The sequence below is a fragment of the Dermacentor variabilis genome, chromosome 1 (genome assembly GCF_050947875.1).
Source record: "Dermacentor variabilis isolate Ectoservices chromosome 1, ASM5094787v1, whole genome shotgun sequence".
Classification (NCBI taxonomy): Eukaryota; Metazoa; Arthropoda; class Arachnida; order Ixodida; family Ixodidae; genus Dermacentor; species Dermacentor variabilis.
Genome location: NC_134568.1, coordinates 35,077,404 through 35,095,316, shown reverse-complemented (window position 1 = coordinate 35,095,316; position 17,913 = coordinate 35,077,404). Strand labels below are relative to the sequence as shown.

Genomic DNA, 17,913 nt, shown 5'->3' with positions numbered 1-17,913 from the left:
AATAATCACATATCTCAGTCACGAATTTCTCTATTTTTCTTATCTTTGCACGGGTAAAAATTTATATATCATACAATATATATATATATATATATATATATATATATATATATATATATATATATATATATATATATATATATATATATATATATATATATATATATATATATATATATATATATATATATATATATATATATATACATATATATATATATATATATATATGGTTGTAATGCAAGGCATGCATCACACGTTGTATTGAAAATTTTTCCCAATAGAGCGCAAAGTTACAAGAAAGTATAATCCATGGATCATATGCAAAATAATTCATGACAAATGTGTGAAAGCTAGCAAGTCCGGCTCAGCTGGTAATTTCACCGCTCAGATTTCCGCATTATCTAAAACATTGAAAAGCAAGATATGCTTTTCCAAAATGCACTACTATGGTACCACTCTAGCAAACTTCATCAAAATGTCACCATCAAAATTTTAGCGCTACATAAGCTGTAAACACAGAGACCAAAAGGCCTCCCCTTCAATACAGGAAAACCTCGTAAAACCGTACCCACTTAAAACAGCAGTTTATCTTTAAAAGCAGTAGTGAAATCCACGACTCAATGGCCATTGAACATAATGCGTTTTGTATCTGCATGAACTGTAAGAGCTTATTGTGTAAATATCGGTTAGCATGTAGTGTTTCCACTTTTCGTCACACAATCACGGCGGTGCGTCGTCCCCATCGGGCGGCCCGTCAGCACAACAAGCCTTAGAGATCGGAACAGCCTCCAAGCGCCCTCTGCATTTGCGCATGAACCCACATCAGCATCAATAGTGGTGTTTTATAGATCCACGATAACTACAAGAATGTTATACGACTAACATTGCAATTGTTTTGAGCACCTTTTGTTATTCCTTGATTCATGAGAAACAAAGAAAGTGTCTTGTGTTGAATACCAGTGCTGTTGTATGGCAGGTTTTCTTTTTTTGCTTTCTATATTCTTTCTTTTTTCTTTTTTTCCTGTTTTCCCCATGCTTATGTGTATTTTTACAATCCATTTCCTGTTTGGGCCTGTACAAAGGCCTACAGTATTGTTAAATAAATAAATAAAATAAAACGTTACTTTGGAATTGTGCAAGCAAGGACTTGCGTCATGCCGAAGCTTGGATAAAAAAACACCGGGTGCTCAGCACAGAAGAAAAATTGGACATTGTTCGTGCTATAGATTCGAACATGGCACAAAGAAGTCAGCACTGGCATGTGACAGCGATCTACCGTTGACTACGGTGTGTGGCATTTGGAAAGTGAAGGAGTTGCTCGACAGCGTTGCTACAACCTTGAAAACGTGTCGGCTACGAGGTTTGACTTTCTGCCATAGTTGCCTCTGTTGCAGAGGTGTCGCCTAATGACAGTGATGAGGACGACACAGAAAGCTATGCGCTACATCAGCCTCATGAATGCAATCGTCACGACGAGAACAGCACTCCGCAATGAAAAAGGTGCCCTGCGAATACTGCGGCGCTACCATGCCCGTGCACAGAAAATATGCAATGCCAACGAGGAATCTGCCATGCGAGCGTTTTCCGAGATGAGGGGGTTGGCTGAAAAGCTGGCTCACAGCTTCAGTAAGTTTGAGGTCGCTGTCGTCGCTGCTAGGCCGCCGTGGCATCAAACGAAAATAACAGACTTTTGTCGTGCGAAGTGAATAAATACTGCATGTTTCTGCCCTTTCATCGCATTCTCTCTGAATTCCGTTATTGACAGGTAAATGGACGATCTCAGGCTATTTCGGTTAAGCAGTACTACCGTTTAGTATGTACTTTTTCCGAGCTCCAGCCAACTACGGTTTAACGAAGTTTCACTGTAGAAACAAAAAATAAAGCGGATCAAGTTAATCGCTGCTTCCACTCTATTTTTACAATAGATAATGGACTAGTGCAACATTCCCCGATTATCCCATCTACCAAAAATAAATTACTAGAAACTCCAGAAATAACTGACAGTGGTATACTGTGTCTGCTATTAAACCTTGATGAAAAAAAGAGCTGTGGCACAGATGGGATACTGAATGCTTTTCTCAAACAGTATGCAGAACCAGTTAGTAAGTATCTACGCCTAATGTTCACAAAATCTATCTATGATTCACAGATGCCTTCCGAATGGAAAGTCGCAAAAATAATCCCAGTGCATAAATTGGATGGCAAGACGATCCCATCAAACTACAGGCCCATTTCCTTGACATGCACCAGTTGTCAAATACTCAAGCATATTGTCCTCAAATTCATTACAAAGTTTGCTGAAGACAATGATCTGCTACACCCAAACCAGCATGAATTTTTGGAGAGGCCTATCGACCGTAATGCAACTTGTCGAGATAATGCACAACCTGGCCCAAGGTATTATTGAACGCTCTCAAACTGACATAATTTTTATGGATTTCTCAAAGGCATTTGATCAGGTTTCCCATGAAAAGCAAGTTTTCCAGCTGGTCCGCAAACTTGGGGATGGGCCAGTGACTCGATGGATATCAAGCTATTTGTCCGACCGTCAACAATTTGTGCAATGCAGTGATCCCGTTTCTGACAAATTAAATGGCACATCCGGTGTGCCCCAGAGATCCGTCTTGGCACCGATACCATTTTTGTTGTTTATAAATGACCTGGCAGTCAACATGAATGCAAATATTAGGCTAGTCGCAGACGACGGCATATTGTTTAAAGAGGTTAAAAGGTACAGTGACCAAATTCAGCTAAACGTTGCCCTGAATGAAGTAGTAAGTTGGTGCTCTAACTGGCAAATGGTGATTAATTACGATGACAGTTGTGATGTCAATAAAAAAAAAGAAGACAAGCTTAGCATTTCCTCATGGTTTTAATAACGTCACATTCTGAAATATAAGCCAGTATAAATATCTTGGTGTAATAATAACTTGTGATCTCAGCTGCACAGTTCACACACAAGCTTTAGCTGCGGCACATTGTGACACTAAGCTTTTAGCATACACCACACTTGTCAGGCCAATTCTAGAATATGCCAATGTAATCTGGTTCAGTATCAGCATGGTTGAACATGTGCAGCACAAAGTGAGTAGATTTATTTTTAACCACCATCGACGCCTTGATTCCCCAAGAGAATTGCTACGCCGTGCAGGTTTACTCTCACTCCAAAGTCAAGCTAAAATTCACCACCTGAAGTTCTTATATATGCTACTGCACAACTATTTTAAGATAGACCACACAAGATACATCGAAACTAAGAAAATGAGGAATCTACCATCATACACATGATCTCGCACTCCAAGAATATTCAGGCAACGACAATACACTCTATTAATTTTTTTTCCCTATATGCATTCAGGAATGGAACGCTCTTGACCAACTTGTAGTTGAACAGTGAAGAATTGATGATTTCCTTGAACTGTTTCATAACTCACTTAATCCTTTCAGGGTCAATGACGTAAATATACGGCGCTGCGAACAAGTCCAAAATGGCCGATGCTGTATATTTACAGTGTCGTCTGTACATTTAAAAAGTGCGACAATTTCCTAACTTTTTCTTTCCTGGCATGTGCTGCCACTATGTGGGAATACAGGGATTTTTTTTGTCGCACCTCCCTCTCTCGGTTTTCATTGCATGGTTTGTTTTAGAGCTAGTTTGCTGCGGCCCGTCTATATACTACCGCTCATGTATTGGGGCGCGGGCGGGTGGGTGGCGGTTTCGGCTTCTTGCGCTCGCAAAACTGATGGCTATCTCGTTACTAATCACTCAAACAGCGACCGCATGTTTTTTGCTCGTTTAGTGCTCACAAGGGTGCGCATAGGAAGGATGCCACCGTGCATGCGTTTCGTTGTTTTTTTTTTTAGACTCGCGAAAACCAATCGCCTCTGGTTGGTGATAAGATGAAGATTAGCAGAAGCTTGTCACACGTTTCACTTTTTTCACGGGCACACATCCACAGTTTTCTTGAGTGCGCTCACCTCTGCAGTTTGATTACGCTATGGACGTAAATATTAGCATAACAGCAGGAACATTTGAGACTTGTGAAATATTCTCGTGTGCACATTTTCTAAGCCTTGAACTATGTGTATCACAATGCATCAAATTTTTAATTTTTATAAGCCTATTTTCTTTTTTAATTGTTGTGATTCATGAATAAACAGTACATATACACCAACGCGAAATAATTTTTTCTCACCTTACGGTCACCCTAAAAAAATTACGGTAATTTTTTTCGAAATAGGTCCCTCAGAAGAATTGGAATCTGCAATAAAAAAAATAAACCCTGAAAGGGTTAATACGTACTCATCAGCCTGATGTCATAGTATTTGTTTGTATTCTCCATATGATTATTTCCTTTTTCTATTAGCATGCTTGTCAATATTCGTATTCATACTTACTGTTGTACATATATTTATTTCTTCTCATTTTGTACTTGGTTAGCAAATTAGCCCCTGACAATTACTATCATTGTAACTGCTTATGTGTAACCTTTTCTTCTTTCTGTACCCCACTCCTGTACTAACCCTGTCGAAGGGTTGACCGTATGCTGAAATAAAATAGTAAATAAAATAAATGTTCACTGGCACTACATTTACCACATGTCTGTCGGCCTCGCCAGTTCTGTGAACTGTGGCTGAAACGCTGGAATCTGAAGCATAGAAGAGGATTTGGCACATAGGGTCTGACCCGGATGCTTGAGCAAAAGGTAAGTATTTGATGCTTGGTTTTGATCGCTCTGCTGTCACACCTTAGCATAAATCATTTAACATTGACTACATTTTGCTCACTCCAGCCTTCCGATAGTTTAGCTCTGTCAGATCCATCAAGCCACCATCAGAAACAACACCATGGGTGGTACCAGTTCATCGTGCGGTGCGGGGACATTGTCACTGGGATGTCCCCGAATGACACTACGTTAGGCAGCCTGTCATGTAGTTCCGCATCATGGAGTTCCAAAAGGAGATCACCAATAGCCATCTTTGATGCTTTGTAGCCTGTGCCAAGAGCTCCAGTCAGACAGTTTGAAACGAGGAAAGGTGAAATAATTCTCACCGTCTTTTCGGGTTTATCAGAATGGATAACGTGGAATCGGGGGAAGTTTTGTGATCGGTTGCCAAAAAAATTGAGGCACATCTTTGGTACGCCCTTGTTTCTGAGGGCGATCAGGGAGTTTGGGGAAAGAAATATCGGCAAGTCATCATCATCCTCATCATCAGCCTATTTTATGACCACTGCAGGACAAAGGCCTCTCCCTGTGATCTCCAATTACCCCTGTCCTGAGCCAACCGATTCCAACTAGCGCCTGCAAATTTCTTAATTTCATCCCCCCACCTAGTCTTCTGCCATCATTGACTGCACTTCCCTTCTCTTGGCAACCATTCTGTAACCTTAACATTCCACCGGTTATCTAACCTACGCATTACATGACCTGCCCAGCTCCATTTATTTCTCTTGATGTCAATTAAAATATCGGCTATCCCTGTTTGCTCTCTGATCCACACCGCTCTCTTCCTGTCTCTTAAAGTTACGCCTAACATTCTTCGTTCCATTGCTCTTTGCGCGGTCCTTAACTTGCCTTCGGGCTTCTTTGTCAGTCTCCCAAGTTTCTGCCCCATATGTCAGCACTGGTAGAATGCATTGATTGTACACCTTTCTTTTTTGATAATGGTAAGCTTCCAGTCAGGATCTGACAATGTCTGCCGAATGCGCTCCAACCCATTTTTATTCTTCTGTAAGTTTCCTTCTCATGATCAGGGTCCTCTGTGAGTACTTGAGCTAGGTAAATGTGCTCCTTCACAGACTATAGAAGCTGACTGGCGATCCTGAACTCTTGTTCCCTTGCCCAGCTATTGATCATTACCTTTGTCTTCTGGCGTTTCTGTCTTCGGCAGATACACCAGCTGTCCGACGTGAAGTCCAAGGGGACGCCGCAGGACATATAAAAAACAAGTCCTGCTGACACCAACTGTACGTTTACATTATAACCAAACATGTAAAGCCAAGGCTGGTTGTTTCACAAAAGATTAACCCTTGCTGCCAGGAAGACCCGACGTAAAAAATTATGCAGATCCCACGCACTGTGGGAATCGATGCAAGCAAAGCTTATTGTGCTGGTTGATTTGATTGACAATAATTAGCAGTGACGTTGACGGAAAAAGCTTAATTTCTTCAATGTTTAGTCTAACACGAGAGTGGCGAGTTGATGTTAAACGTTACCTTGCCTGCACCACTGCTGTTTGCCTGAGTAGTACACAGAACACATAGGGAGAGGTGTTTGCTTGAGGTGTTGTTGTGCGCCATATTTCATAACCTCTAAGAGGGTTGAGCAGTGTAATTGCATCACATGGCATATTGCATCATGGCAGAAGTATTAAACTCGAATAAGATTACGGGGCTCTACATGCCAAAACCACAATCGAATTATGAGGCACCCCACAGTGGTGGACTCCGGATTGATTTTGACACCGTGATGTTCTTTGTGTCCCAAAATCTAAGTGCATGTGTGTTTTCTATTTCACCTTCGTCGAAATGTGGCTGCTGCGGTTGGGATCAAATTCGTGGCCTCTAGCAATGCCACAGCCGCAAAGCTACTGTGGCAGGCACAGAAGTGTTGATTTGACGGTCTACCTCTTCTGTAGTGCTGCCTGGACCCTGCGGTGTGCTTTAATTAATTTGGCTCTGCTTCTGCACGGCCTGCGTAATTTGTCCGCTTGACTTATTAGCATAGTGTTCATTTTTCAGAAATAGCAGAAACGTACTGCACCGTACCTTGAACTTAAGCTTATCCAGTTTCCCCGCAACCACTGTCGTATAGTAGTAGGCTTTCCTTGCCTTCTCACGTCACCCCCCCCCTCCCCCCTTTATTTGGGAACTGCCTCTTCTCCTGCCTCCTCTCTACAGTCCTATCTACGTCCCCTCTGGACTTGCACCTTAGTAAAAAAGGCAGCGCTGCAGTTATCACAATGCTTTTGATGGGGGTCCCGGATAATTACAGCTGTCAAGAGGCTAATGTGGCGATGCCCATGGAGCTCCAGAGGGCATTGTACACATAAGATGCCGGCGGGGTCCAAACGAGTTTCTCGGGTCGCCTTTCCTCTCTAACTCGCTCCTGTCACGTATACACACACGCTCTGAACCACCCTCGACACGGTGTGCCAGGCGGCGACAGCGGTGGCAGCAGCAGCAGCAGCGGGAAAGTTGAAGGAAAAGGCAAAGAAAGCTTTGCTTTAAAAGAAGTGAAGAGAGGACAGGAAATATTGAAAGTGAGAGAGAAAGATGAAGGCTGGAAAGAGGGACAGAAAAAGGCAACTACCGGTTTCCTCCGGGTGGGTCAGTCCGAGGGTGCCATCTACGTGAAGCTAAGGCCAGAGGGGTGCGTTGCCTCCACTGAGGGGCCTTAAAGGTCCTGACACTCAGCATTGGCTCAACCCCCAGGATCCCCTTTTCCCCACACATATTGGCTAAGCCACACACGGTTAAATGCGGGAGGGGCCAACCCCCGTGTGCTTGGGTTCGTCGTGTCGCAACACACCCAATGCCTGCTGATGCAGATGCCATTGTGGGGCACTAAAACATAACTTTGGTCGCCAACATCTGGGAAAGCAGCGCTGGTTAGGCCTAACAGCCAAAGGCATGGCAATGCGCAGCAAACCATAGCAGGAGGTTTTCCACTCATTGGTGATTGGGACTGAGATCATGCGCACAAGCTAGATTGAGGGCCACAGAAGCAGTGAGTGTGCCTACCAAGTTTGTCTTTGCGCTAACTTAACTGGATGAAATGGGTTAGGCTCACATTGCACTCAAGAGTGAAAGCACCAAGTTAATTTGCAAATTCGCAATATGGCAATGACACACAATGAATAAACATGAAATGCTCCCACAACCTCGATCATCACAAAAGTTGAATTAAATTGAACCACAACAGCAAGAAAAAGTCGATAAACAAATTTTTCCTACTGCTGCCAGTGTAAAAAATGTCAAGCATGCATTTCTGCTAAAAATATCTGAATAACAGCCCTTTGAATATACACTGATTCCACAGATGAACGAAAAAACCAGTCAAAAACACAAAGGACAAGAGGAGAGGTTCACAACACAACAACTGGACTATCAACTGAGCTTTATTAGAATCGGTGTAGTCTGCTGGTTGCTGGGACTACACCGATTCTAATAAAGCTCAGTTGATAGTCCAGTCGTTGTGGTGTGAACCTCTCCTCTTGTCCTTTGTGTTTTTGACTGGTTTTTTTCGTTCAAGTATGTACCAACTGGCCCAGATTTCAACCCTTCTCCACAGATGAATCTGTTTCAGGCACGTGCGCAGGATTTTTTTTCGGGGGGGGGGGGGGGGGCACTCCAAGGCAACTTTTCTATGCAAATGAGGGGGAGGGTACGCTTACTAGTACAAATGTGAATGAATGCCCAATATTCACCATAAAGATGCGTAAACCCGCAGAAGAGAATTGAAATAATGTGTATTTCACAGGTACGCCTGTGAGATACACCTCTTTACTTGGCAAACAAAGGACCACATCAAATGGACTCACGCATGAAAGATGCGCAGGAAGAACCTTGCCAAGGACAAGTTAACGAGGGGAAAGTGCAAGATAAAGATTTCTAGTAGTATTTTTTTAGTTAGCTCTGGAAGAATTATAGAGAAATGTATTTTTGCGGAACAATCACAGTTCTTTTGGATCCCTCGTTTACTTCTCTACCAAGTGCCAAAACTAACTCGTGTTGTTATTTGGGAAGTTGCGTAACGATGCATGATCACAAGTCCCATACAACCGCGTAGAGCACAGGACGCTGCAGTTCTAGACCTAGACATACTGCGCCTACCGCGGAAGGTTAGAAAAACACCCCCATTAGCACAGCAGGGAAGTGGCTACGTCAGGTGGCTCGATTGATAACTGTAGAAGCGTCATTCAAAACACATGAAATTATTCTCCACTTCCGGCGGCGTTTTCTCTACTTCCTTTCTAAATAAAAAGATGTTGATCCATAAATATTTTCGCAAACAATTGTCACTTTTCCTCCCTGTTAGACTGTTGCCTTGGCTTTCTCCCTTAGTAGATCGCTTAATTTCTCATCTCCTTGCGACTCTTGTTTCCAGTTGTAAATTTTGCACGAAAAGTGCTGTACAATTAGGGAAAAACCAGATAAGGTAACGGGTGACAGTCATATTGCATATGGGTTGAACGGTTGTTGCAGGGTCTGATGATGGACGCTGTTTCGCAATATTTTATTTTTCACCTTATCTAGCTCATATCGCAGATATATGGTTCCGAGGATCTGCCAGCATCGTGGTGAGCCGTCACTCAAGGAAATAATGAATCAAAAGGAAAAGTTAAATGCAACTGGCGTTTTCTCCGGCCACAACTCGTTTCACGAACATACAGACCAGCTGACTATGAATCGAGTCGATTTCCTGGCCCTGGATCAGTGTGAAAAAAGAAGGTTGAACTAACGTAGCAACAGCGATGCGCGTGACCGTCGAATAGATGGTGACATAAAAATTGTGTTAGGCATTATATATAAAATCAAATACTATACTTAAAACAATAAACTACGCCCTGCCTGCTGCAATAGATGGTGACAAATGAATTCATCTCGAGTTAATCGCGCGGGCACCGAATCGATGAGAAAACTGGCCTCCACGCCCCAGGAGATGTCGATTACTACCTCCATCCAAAAGAAGTGAAAAAATTGACAACTATTCCACTCTGTGAAGATGGAATGGCAGCGAAAGCTGACGACAGTCAAAGCTCTCAAACAAAAAGCAAAGTGTTTCACCTCCGCTGCGGGTCGGCCTGAAGATACTAGTGCAATGCCGGGCCAACCCGCAGTGGAGGTGAAGCAGGCGTTAAGAACTCCCCACACGTAGGCCGATCCCAAAGATATTGCAATACCGAGCCCACCTGCGGTGGAGGTGAAGCAGGGGTTAAGCGCTCCCCATACGTGGGTTTATCCTGAAGGTAGTGCAATGCCGAGCTGAACCGCGGTGGAGATGAAGCAGGCGTTAAGCACTTTCCATATGTGGGCCCATCCCGAAGATTCCGAAAGGCACGGTATAGGTTCCAGAGTCCACAGGGGTATGTGCCATTGATCTTGAACCCTTTTTGCACTATCACCAGGATCGGCCTACATGATGATTTTTTCTGTTAACTGACACCGAAAAAACCTATGTAAATTGGTCATACACTGCTTTCGCTGTAAAAGGCAGCAAAATGTTGACCGCCGAGTAGATTGATTTGTCGGCGCTTTAGGAACGTGTGTGAGGAGTGGTGGCATGGGCGGATAGGGGGGGGGCGACCCCCCCCCCCCCTGGGTACGTGCCTGATCTGTTTCCTTCTTTGCAGCTACAGAAGCAACATTTCTTGATTTTTCAACATCTGGCACTTTTGGAAAGGTTTTATGCCAATTCCACAGCTATTCAAATGTTCACTTCAAAACTTATTAACACTAATTGCTGTATTCACTTCAACTTCACTACAAACCAACGAATTGATATTCGCACATGCCTAATGAAAACCATCTAACCCAGAAACAAGTACTTATGTTTCCAGTCCTAACAGTAATGCACACAAACCTGAAGGCAGTGGCTGACCAGGTTAGACTCCGCATCAATCTCAGCGACGAAGTCTGGTGAGGCATCAGGCGAGGGTTCGCCTGTTGCTGCTGACGAATTGTCACAAGCGTCTTCTTCCTCCTCTCCGTCTACACCACCATTGCCCACAAGGTTGTTGTTGTTGCTGGCAATGCCTAGGGTACTTCCACGTTGAAGGCTGTGGTGCTGGTCAGACGGTCTCGCCACTTCTGCTGCCGCAGTGCCACCATCTACGGCGGCAGTGGCGGGTGGCACGTCACTCTTGATGGTGAATGGAGGCACGCGCACAACCTGTCCTGAACAGCGATGAAGAGGCCGACCAGAGTCGACTTTGGACTGGACCTGCCTCAGGCTCTGGAAGTATTGTGTTGGTGGCCGTGACTGTGGGTTGGCCCACACTGTCAAGGGAATCGGCGAGTTTGAGCCAACATCACTGCCTCTTTCACCTGCAATACCACCATTATTTGGGGAGCTGTGAGCTACAGGGGCAGCCCACGTTGCCACCGACTTTGGCCTTGCACCTGCCATGAGAGAAGAAAGTGAAGAGAAAAAGTGGAATACATTCATGAGCAGGACTTCAGAGAAGTATGCTTATGACTTTGTGAAACAGGAGATATAATTTATATATTTTTTTATATATAATTTATATTTTATTTATATATATATATAATATATATAGTTTCCTCTTCCAACACCACCTCTTACAGCTAAACAAAATTTTATCCCAGAACGCTGAGCAAGTTTGTAGGGATTCATGGCACAGAATGGCAGGCATGCCGACACAAACACGAGTATGTACTAGAACGAGGACAACACAAACACCAACTATCAAATGAAAGGTCGCACAGTGGCGGATAAGAAGGAAGACAGCACCAACTCATCAATCGTGGACAGGTGTGCACAATTGCGAAAGCTAGCTATTTAGAACTCACAATTCCTCTTTATGAAAGATAAACAAGGCCTGACTTACGCACACACTACCTCTATCCAGTGATATGCCATGACTCAATCATAAGTCGCACTTCTTCATTCATAGAAGGCTAGTTCTGTGTGTGCCAAGATTTGATTATAACCATGTAGACATATTTAGCAATGAGGTCTGGTGCCTTGCAGGTCAACACACAGACTAGCTTTCATCAGCATAAACTAACTGTCTGAGAGTAACAGAAAATACAAAGTGCAGGGTGTTTCATGTAAAGCAAATCAAACTTTCTTTAACAAGTGGCACTTCATTGACTGATGAAATCAATGGTACATTGCAAGCAGTTGTCTTGACAAATTGACAAGATTTCTTTCTTTAGTGTGCATAATATGATAATTACATCAATCACACAGTTAAATATTCACTCTAGGTCACAACTGTTATTTGATAAGTTGTGAAAAGCATTAAATGCCTGATGAAGCTGTTTCCTTGAAGGTAACCTTAAAGGACCCCTCACCAGGCCCTATAAGAGGTTAACACTAAGTTGTAAAGCACAGTTTAGAGAGCATATTACTGCAATAATTTTTCAAATTGCTTAATTATTACAGGAAATAGAAGCAATTGAAATGTCACATTGCCATACTGCCAGAAGGAGACTTTCACTATCAACAAAAATGCTCTCTCTCTTTATCGAGTTATTGATAAACAACAAGCCAGTGATTACTGCTGACTAAAACTGTGTTGTTGGCTTTGTCACGGCGAACATGAGAGTGCAATTGCTTGAAAGCGCACTACAGAAGGCTAGTATATCGGTACGCAAACATGCAGCGACCATTTTTTTTCTTTATATTTTGAAGCCTTCCATTTCATTTTTCTTTTCCAGGTCGCCCAAATCTTTAGACATTTTTGTGGTACTCTTTATGTCTGAAAAATCAAAGGCAATGCAGTGCGGTTCAATTATTCTATATGTTGAATGATGTTACAGTGCCCAGCAATTCTATACAACGAATTCAATATTAGGTAAATTCCATGCAAGGAATACATAGTGAACTTCTTTTTAGTTAATCAGTGATCATCACACAATTCCTGGCGTGCACTCCCGCAAGTAACTTATTTTTGCAAAAATGACCTGTTCACCTTTACTGGAGTGTTTTTAAGAATGATACCTAAAGCCTTTACCAAAACATCCAGTTCAACACCATGACCATGAGCATGCCTTTTCTCACCGAGGTCTCTCGGCACATTGGGAGAAGAGCGAGCACCTCTGGTGATTCGAGCTCTGGCATTTCGAGCACCTATTGCCATCTTCTTCTCTATTCGTGGGGCCGACCGCACCTGTTTTGATGTGAAACAGACCCGCAACAAATGAATATAAGCTATTAACTAGGATAAAACAACCGCATTACTGTTAGAAGATGGTCACAAATTAGTCCAAAAAACAAAGAAGTACAGGCAAGAAGAATGCTCATCTTGTCTATACTTCTCTGTGTAGGCCTGTTAATTTGCACCCTTCTTCTAATAGCTATGTTTCATCAACTATACCAACAAGAAGTAACCACAGCACACTGTTAATAGAATGTGCAGTGAAAGCATTGTGTGAGCTCCTGCCTACTCAGAACAGTGTACCAAACAGCAGCAGCCACACCTCATTTGAGGAAGAAGCAGAACTAGAGTGCATGGCTGGCTGCGACCAGGTGGCCTGGGCTTTTCCTCTGGATTTCTCCACAGCACAAAGGCGCAGTAGTGCCACTAATGAAAGCTCAGGAAAATGCGACGTGTATGTCACAGACAGCCATGTGATTATAGTGTCAGGGAAAAAAACAGACCCATGAAACTATCACACTGACTGATTGTGTCGCAGACAATAAATTTCCTCATCTTGTGGCATGCATAACTGTTGATGTATCTGAAATATGAGCGACACTGCACTAGAGTGCTCGAGGCTAATTTTGACTGCGAGTGTCATTACTTGTGCACACTGAAATCACGGCACATGAACGTTATCATGTACTGTTCCCATTGGAATGTAACCGCAGCAGATCGGAATCAAACCAGCAACATCATCACCAGTAGCAGAATACCTTGGCCACTAAGGTGCTGCAGTAGATCTGGCACGCCTGCTACTGGCATAAAATATTAAGTTTATGCCACGGTGGTAGAACAGGAGCGGTGGCCAAATGGCGCCACTTTGCCAATGCTCCAAGTGTTTCGCAACTGCTCTCGAGTCGCTGAAACCTTCTGCAAGGTGGCAGCAGGGGTAACCCAGGCCCATTCCGCTGCTCCGCCATATGTGAACGTACACAGTCGCAGGTGTCGTGAGCAGTCAAAGTGTATTTTTACGTCTCGGCTGTTTGAGAAAGAGATTCACGTCGTCATGTCATACATTAAAGAAGTATTCAATGATGCTGAATAGTTTTCATCGCTTAAAACAGAAAACAGACTGCTAATGCAGATTATTTGCACGTGCAGCGTGACCGCATACATGTTGTTCTTTCCTTATCTAGCTTCGCAAAAATTCAATGTTTACGAATATTTGATCGAATATTATGCTATTCGATGTTCGCTTTGGCTTGAACTTCAGTATTCGAAAATTTTAAAGAATTCGAAGCAAATGAATATATGTATTTTTTTGGGGGACTAAAGCACAACAGTGAGCAAGAGTGAGTAAACAAATTTTCTGTAAAGCTGGAGTTGTAAGAAATGTTGAACTTGCATTCTAGCATAAAAATGTCTGAATGACAGCACTCTGAAAATAAATTGACTCCAGAGAAGAACCTCTTTCCTTTTTATCAAGTAAGGAACCAACTGTACAAGCTTTGAAAACATCTAGCTCGGCTTCAAGCAAATCCTGCAACTATTCGAATTCTTGAGTTTTACATGCCAAAACCAGGATTTGATAATGAGGCGTGCTGTAGTGGGGGGCTCCGAATTAATTTTGGCCACCAGGGGACCTCTAACGCTCCCCGAATGCACAGGACATGGGCGTTTTTGCATTTAGCACCTATCAAAATGCCGCCGCAGCCAGGATTTGATCACGTGACCTCATGCTTAGCAGCACAACACAATAGCCGCTAAGCCAGCGTGGCGGGTAATCCTGCAACTATTCAAAATAATCACTTTGAAGTTATTTGACACTAAATGCTATTCACTTCGACTTCATTTGAACCTAAAATTGTATTCCCACAAGCCTACTTCATTACTTATATTTATTTATTTTTCTGGATACAGATCAACTCTGAGGACTAAATTGCACTGCTGCTAAAGGGCAGACTGTTGAAATTAATGAATTTTTATATATTCACGATCAAGTGCATCCTCGATGTTAATAATAACAAATGCTTTTTAGCATATATGTGGGAACAATCTTTACTGTTTAGTGAAAAATGTACTGTTAACGTGCTAACTGCATTATTATTAATTTTTCTACTTATTATATTATTACTATTATTGTTGTCGCTGTGGTTGAAGTGGCTGTTTGCATTCTTTAGAGTGCGTGCAAGGATCCTGGATAAAATAAGGCACGTACATCACTTGCAATGTTCTGCAACACTGGTTGTAAGTGAGCACGATGGCATCCATCCACGGCTCGTTTTTGTGCAAAAGAGCTTCTGACTTGCAAGGAAATAATAGTGGGATTATCTGCAAAATTTTGGGTATCAAATTGAAGACTTTCTCTTCAAAGCTATTGCTTATTCGGGGCAACAAGTGATAAAAATTCTACTTTACGACGCTCTGTGTTAACCACGTGTACCCATTATCTTTCGAAGATTACAAGGAAACTATCATGGCTAATCTGCTGTATTAGTACATGCCAATAAGAATGCATCAGTATGCAAAAGAAATAAATCTGCAAGACAAAAAACTTAGGGAGATTTCAGAACTGTTGTTCTCATTCATTTTCTTTACTATGCTAATCGTAGTGCTGCTATTTCCACTGCATTTGTTTTCATTATGCGTTGTAACCTTGAACAGTTATTCACAAGTACCATGTCACCAATAAAATTGTATTGTTCATATTTTTTTACAATCTGTTCTTTTGTTCTTAGGGAGCTCAACAATAATTAAGGAAGCGCTGATTGCACAACCTAGCCATTTACTAATGTAAATTAAAAGTGTCAATAACTCAGTACTACACATGACATGTAAGCCAAATATTTTTTACTCTGTACACACACCAGTAGTGAGTTTCACGCTCCCAGCAAAATAGATGCTCGTTGCTCACTATCAGCGACCTGTATCAGTTGTGTTGAGATCACTCAATCCTATTTCTAGTTTTTTAAGCTCCATGCTGCCTGGCACGCTTATTTTCGTGTGCAAGGCAGGCTGAAAGCCTCTACATGCTACAGTGGAATCTTGTTGATACGTTCCTCGCTGTTGTGTTTTACCGGCTACTAAGTCGCATTTTTGCGGTCCCGATTTATCCCCTGTTGTGCCACACTACGTGCCTATCATTGAGGCAACTGGCACTCCCCCATCCCCCTTCGTTCCTCTGAAGTGGTTGCCCTTGTGCTGGGCTTCAAACATCCACTGATGACCTTCAAAGTTCCAAGAAATTGTGACCATTTTCTGTGGGTCGAACTGAGGAGTCCGGGGGCACAGAGCACTAAGACAAATCCACTGACAGCCTTAAAAATTCCACAGACCTGCTGTCCCCTTGCCGTGGAAACTGGTGGCATGCAGCTTGGACTTCTCCCGTGATGAAAGAGGAAGGCGATGCGGTTGACATCAGCACCCGCTTCACCAAAGGGATTTAAGGCAGAATTAGCCCATTGTTAGGAGAGAGAGTCGCCACCAGCCGCCCCCCGTCGGTCTGGTGCACTCTTCGGCACCGCTACTTGTATGCTATTGCCTGCTATATCTGTACATAGCGTATAAAGCTTTTCCTCTCCTCTTGGTCTGCTTCAAGAGTCTGTCTCTCGTCTTCGACACCAAGTCGCAATAGTGGTGGCAGCGGTGGGATTGGCGAACCAGTACTTCAACAGTGGATGGCAAGCTGCGAGATACGAGGCCTCAGGACGCCTGCTACACCGCTCGATGGCAGCTATGAGACCGACCAGCATCAACCACTTTGGCTGGATGAGTGCCTGATGTTTGCTTTCATGTCGTCAGACCTTTCTAGCACAGGCAGATATTAGGAGAGTGTTTTGTTTTTTGGTAGACTGTGAAGTAAGAATTTACCTTCTTTAAAAGTGATTTTGTATTGAATTAAGGGTAAATTTAGTGGGCTCACAACACGAGGAACGAGATCGCGATAGAGGAATTCTAAGTTCAGAACCTAATTCAAATTTGCAAGGAGTTGGGTATTTGTGCTGGCTCCGCAAAAACAAGGAAAGCGATCCTTGACGTGATGCAGGCAAAGGAGTTGATGGTCGAGGAAGCTAATGAGGCTTGGGAAATGATTGTAGAGTGACAGCTAAAAGCAGAAAAGCGTGGACGCCAGCTTGAACCTGAGAAGTGCGAGCGAGAGGTAGTGCGACAGCACGCTCTTAGAAAGAAGGAGCTTGATCAGGAAATTCAAGAGCTTAAATGGCAGCGAGACCAAAGCTATCTTCACACCTTCAAGACCGACGAAGATTTTGTTATATTTTTCTCTGATTTTGAACAAGTGTTTGAAGAAGCAGGTGCCAGCCGGGACTTTTGGTCCGAGAGATTGATCCCATTGCACCCTCGTAATGTCGTGTGTGTTTTGGAAGGCCTGCTTGGTGAGGTAAACTAAAATGAGGCCAAGAAGGCTTTGTTGAGGAATTCTGATGCTTTAAGTCAGGCCGACTGCAAAGGCCAAGATGATAGTGACAATGCTGAGCTTGTCGAGGACAGAACGCCTAATGAGATGGCTGCTAGCTCAGGATGCGTAGGAAATGCTGTGGTGTCATTGATGCACACATTGTGTGACGACGTGAAGACAATGTTGTTTCACCGTCTAGAGAGGCCACTTTGAAAACACTGGCTGTCAGTGGCCCTTTTAATTTCGATGACAGCAACAAGACCAAGCCTGTCGAGGAGAGACTGCAAGGCGAGCCGGCTAACTCAGATGGTGTCGGATGCAATCATGTTCTGTCAGAGGAACAGACATCTAGCGACAACCACGAGCATAGCTTGGTTTTGCCACCCGGAGTGTTATCGCTGTGATGAGAAGGCAGTGAACCTGGGAGTATGAGTGCCGAGACCGCAAGCTCTGCCAGCTACACTGAGGGCCAACGACGAAAGTGCAAGCCGAGAAAGTCAGACTCGGGCGGCACGACACAAGCCGGGTCAAGTGCGCCAACCACCAAGACATTAGGAAAAAGCAGAGTGGGCTAAATCCGATGCTTAGGCAGCTGTTGAAATCTAGAACAGGCATGATGCACGTCGGGAAAGAAAGAACTCAACAAAAATTCAGATGCC

The 17,913-nt window shown here is 43.3% G+C and overlaps 1 protein-coding gene across 1 annotated transcript in view; it reads right to left on the bottom strand.

Annotated features, from left to right (window-relative positions):
- LOC142571617 (uncharacterized) overlaps positions 1-17,913 on the bottom strand; it is a 159,192-nt gene that overhangs the window by 32,620 nt on the left and 108,659 nt on the right. The window contains exons 15-16 of the mRNA XM_075680162.1: positions 12,756-12,864; positions 10,590-11,128 (exon numbers count right to left, since the gene is read on the bottom strand). Of these exons, the coding sequence (XP_075536277.1) occupies positions 10,590-11,128; positions 12,756-12,864 (648 nt within the window). The remainder of the gene's footprint in view (positions 1-10,589; positions 11,129-12,755; positions 12,865-17,913) is intronic.